Source organism: Sprattus sprattus (assembly GCF_963457725.1).
Source record: "Sprattus sprattus genome assembly, chromosome: 19".
Taxonomy (NCBI): Eukaryota; Metazoa; Chordata; class Actinopteri; order Clupeiformes; family Clupeidae; genus Sprattus; species Sprattus sprattus.
The window spans coordinates 26,844,859-26,849,858 of NC_137917.1; the positions used below are offsets into that span (position 1 = coordinate 26,844,859).

Consider the following 5,000-nt stretch of genomic DNA (forward strand, 5'->3'; position numbering starts at 1 on the left):
TGGTGTGGTGAACATGGAGCAGTTTTGCAAAAAACAAGTGTCATGTAAGGTCAGGCAGAAAGGCCTGTGTGCAGAGACAAGTGTCATGTAAGGTCAGGCAGAAAGGCCTGTATTCGAAAACCATAACCACTATGTGAGGTTTGGACAGGTGCAGGCTGTCGGGGACAGCCAAGTATTAATGAAAGGGTCTCTGTCAAGGGGAGGCAGACTAGTCAAGGACAAAACCTACCGATAAGTTATACACAGGGTCTTAGAAACACACACAAGGACACACACCAACTCGCACAAGCCATGATTGAATAAACTTCTGTTCATTGCATTCTCACGTCTGCCTCTCATTGAAGAAGCCACTTTACACTCTCACTCCTACTTGACTCCTACTAAGCCCATTTAAATTTACAACTATAATTAGAGGGTGTGTTTTTACAACATTCCCAAAGAAATGCAACAATATATCAATAAAAGTAATCAACCTGTTATGGACAACAACAAAAATCAGTCCATGGAGGACACATCATCCTAATGTTGTGGAAATGGATGGTATGGAAATGAGCCCTAGTGACTAGTGACTATGTTTATGGCAGAGATAGTTACACACACACACTCTGAATTCTATCTCTGCATTTTACCCATCCAGGGTAGTGATACACACAGTGAAGCACACAGTGAAGCACACTAACCCGGAGCAGTGAGCTGCCTTTGGCGGCGCCCGGGGAGCAGTGATTGGGGTTAGGTGCCTTGCTCAAGGGTATGACTTAGAACAGTAGATCCTTCAATCTCATACAGCTACATCTGACCCATAGGTATGGCCAAAATAGAAAAATGATGGACACTGATGTCTGTGTGGATAAAAGCATGTGCCAGGTAAATACTAAGGCAACAATGTATTTACAGTAATTGCATGAACTGACATATTTGTCCTGGATGAGCTAGTGTACGTATAGGCTAACACTCTGTGGCAGGGACAGGATATATTAAAGGTTCTCTCTGACCTACTGACACAGCCTGTTCCATATCAGATTAACTTACTGGACAGTTTCACAATGTCTGGACAAGCCATGACTGCGCAATCTGTCAACTGCATACTATTCCCAGGGCTGACTCACCTATCTATGAGACATACTGAGTTTCTGTTCATGTTGTTTATTGTACTTAACATCCCTCTCTCTCTCTCTCTCTCTCTGTGCGAGTGTGTGTGTGTGTGTGTGTGTGTGTGTGTGTGTACGTGTGTGTGTGCCTGCCTGCGTGTGTGAGTCAAAGAGTGAGAACTGGGAAAAGTCAGGCAAACATATGTTATTACTTTTCATTGCAGTCAGCCATACAGATGTATCTACCATTGCTGCTGAAGAAGTGATGGATATGAAAACAAGCATACTATAATATTGTTTGTTAATTCCATCATTTTAACTAATTTAAATGTAAAACTTACGGCGCATTAAGGGGTCCAGCTGCCTGGAACCACTGATGATGCCTTGTGCCGAATCGCCAAACGCGTCCTGACGTTTGCTGTCATTGTTGTCATTTGTTTTCCGCTCGCTTATAGCAAGTTTAGAACGTTTACAGCCGTTTGTGAACTCTTTTGCGGACACCGTACTTGATTGAGCGTCAGTCTCCGATCCAGAAGGATACGGACGTTTTCTGAAGGGAAGTGTGGAAGCTGGCGCGTTCTGTGAAACAGATTTTGGATGTGCTGTCATTTTAGGTGACAGTTCAAGATATTCATGGTCTGGGCTAGAGGTCCGCGATCCATTCATACAGTCTTGCTGGTGTACCGATGACTCCGCTTTCACTTCAGCACTGTCTCGAGCACGACCTCTGTCACTCGGTGAACTGTCTACGCCGCGTCCTCTGGTCGAGGTCCGTAGATCCAAAGGTGCAGCTGATAGAGTCTGTTGACCAGCTGTCAGAGTCTGTTGACCAGCTGATAGAGTCTGTTGACCAGCTGATAGAGTCTGTTGACCAGCTGTTAGAGTCTGTTGACCACTCATTGTCATGATTTGGGGCATGTAGGCTAGTTTGTATCCTAAGATGACACTGAAGTCCCCGCTGTTGGTCTGCCTCAGCTCCTTCGCAGCAGTGCAAAATGCTCAGGTGAATAAGTTGTCCATGACCAGGAGAGGGAATTGTCTGTTTAGTCCATCTGCATGAGAGGGAAAGTTATATTTTCGTAATTTGCTCACTCAAATCCATGCAATCCGGAACAATTCATTGATCAGTCAAATGTACTGCATGGCAATGATAGCCTACGCCTACTCTTTTCAACCCGGTGAAATAATAAGAAAATTAATATTCTTCCAGGACATAGCATAGGAAACGCACCTACCTGCGATGTCATCCTGAAATATGCCTACTGAATCAGTTTTAAAACACCGGCACGTGCAAAGATGGTTGAAACGTTACTTGTGGAATGAAAACTGCACGGTCATTTCTGACACTCTCCAAATACACCGTGGCGTTATGTGCAGAAGGAGGAGCGGGTTAGTCAACCACTGCGCTCATCATGCGGTCTAATCAAAATCAAGACGTCAGTTGATGATATACCCAACCCCCCCACAACCACCACCATTAACGTCAAATTAGACTATAAACTGGTTTGGGGGCTACCCCTTCACATAATGAACTGTTAAGACTTCACTACCAATTTAAAAATGAAAAACAAACGAGCTGTGGAATATTACAATATCGTTTTTTGAATGACAGTTCACTAGTACCTAATCTGCGAAATAAACATCTTCATTCCGTCATTTACGCGACACAATTCGAAATGTTCCTAAACTAGCGAGGAATGAAGAAGTCAACCTCTGGTCCTTTGCTGTAGCCTAGGGAACTTACGGTCATTCGTTGTGAATGGGGCATGTTTCAGCTGAATGTGTGCTCTGTGACTCTATTTCGGTCGCCAGTCGCCCGCTTCCAACCCGGAAGCGCGCACTATCACACAGAACTTAGAAGTAGAAAAGTTAAGTCACGTCCTGCCTGTCCGCGGGATATTTCATTTTATGGTCTAGACATTATATTGTCGACTGCAATCCGTCACGTACCCCTGGTGCCTGAGCTTTGCAGATAACATTTGGTTTTGCTTTCCATCTCTGCTGCGCTCTAACCATCTGTTAGACTCAAGCTTGTTGCTCTCTCGGAGATGGTGGGATGGTGGGGGTCCTATTCGTCGTTCTTTGGCCAGTTCATTCAAATCATTTACTTCACGCATTTCAACAATATTTCACGTCTAGAATTTTGCATCGATGGGGTTTAGATGTTTACGCATTATCCTAGTCTTTGAGGGGTTTTTCCCCCTTGTAGTCTATAAGTGTAACCCTTTGTTCTTTGACCAGACGCTTGAATTTACCAATAAAGGTCCAGCAAAGTTTTTCAAATCAATTAATGCATGTCATCCCTCTCAGCTTGAATGACTTCAGGACTACCTTTGATCACGATGGTCAGATTTATGAAAGACCCGTTTCCAAGCTCAGATGGAATTGAGAAGGCAGTGCCCTAGCTATCTGTGCACAGGAGGAGGCCCTATGTTTGTTTCATTAGGTCTGATAGTACGTGCTTGTTGAAAACACCGTTCAAACATGAAACATGACTCTGGAGAGATCGCTGTTCAGGTTCATGTGTGTGTGTGATACATTATCATAGATCGAGTTTAACAATATCCTTTTAATGGGGGTGTGTATGGATAGTCAAATGTTTTGGATTAGAGTTTACAGCATAACTATTTGAGTATTTATATCCCTGTATGGTCATTATGTACAGTACATGCACAGAATGATGGGGAAACATGGGATCATTTGACAAATACTCACATCAGATAATTGTATTGTTCATTGTTGTGTGTACGCACACACGGAATAGTTTGGTGTGGTGATACTGTGTATACTTAGGGTTAAAAGCTTTAACTGCTTTCCAATATATTTTCAATTTATTACAGCCTTACATCCACCCCCTGCAAATCCCCAAATAACCACTCATAGACACGGTTGGATATTTGAATATCAGAAATATTCCAAATGTATACACCAAATGTATCTAGCATGTTGCTAGTATCTCAAATAGCCTTCTAATCAAATCACTCAGATCACAACGGTTTAAAAGTAGACCCGGGATATTGCTGTTAGTTGCTGTTTGTTTTAGCACACTATGTTCCCTCATTCTCAGATCACACACACACACACACACACACACACACACACACACACACACACACACACACACACACACACACACACACACACACACACACACACACACACACACACACACACACACACACACACACACACACACACACACACACACACTATGTTCCCCCATTCTCAGATCATCTTCACCCCCCTGTCTCAGTGGCACACTCTTGTTACCTGGGCCAGTTTGGGACTTTCCTCTCAATCACCAGTGAACGGAACAGGCAATGGAAATTAAGGGTGAGTTTAAAGTCCCTAAAATACGGGGTGCTTGTACATAACTGGCAGTTGGTAACACAAGACCCTTCTTCATTGCATGTCGGCCATGACTGGATGTGAGTCGTTAATGTACCGTACCAAGAATTTTGTTAAGCTAGTGGAAAGGTGCATAGATGTTAGTGGGTCTCGTTAAATGCCATTGTGTGAATTGGTGCCTCCTGTTGGTTGAAAGACATGTATACAAGGGCTTTAACGAAAAACAAAGGATTGGTTTAAACTAAAGGTCCCGTCCCGTTTTATTTATAGGAAGACATCTTAGCTCCCCCCAGGGCACTTAAATATAGTCAATAAAAACAGTAAAATGTCTTTTTTGAGATAGGATAGGATAGGATAAACTTGTATTAATCCCGTGCGGGATTCAATTCAATTGCCAAAGCAAATCACAATTAATTTGGGGATGGTACCAAAACTAGTTACCTTTAAAACTAGACCTCAAAAGTTTCAAATTGTTGCAAAGTATTACTTTAAGTGCTGTCGCTAACACTGGGAATGCCCCTGGGGGGCCTAAGTTGTTTGTGGTAATACGGCAGCGAAGGGATC

The 5,000-nt window shown here is 43.1% G+C and overlaps 1 protein-coding gene across 1 annotated transcript in view; it reads right to left on the minus strand.

The window, feature by feature from the left end:
- bcl3 (BCL3 transcription coactivator) overlaps positions 1-1,988 on the minus strand; it is a gene marked incomplete at its 5' end in the record, with an annotated part of 23,833 nt that extends 21,845 nt beyond the window's left edge. The window contains one exon of the mRNA XM_080858133.1: positions 1,430-1,988. Within this exon, the coding sequence (XP_080714259.1) occupies positions 1,430-1,988 (559 nt within the window). The remainder of the gene's footprint in view (positions 1-1,429) is intronic.
- Between the last annotated feature and the right edge of the window lie 3,012 nt (positions 1,989-5,000).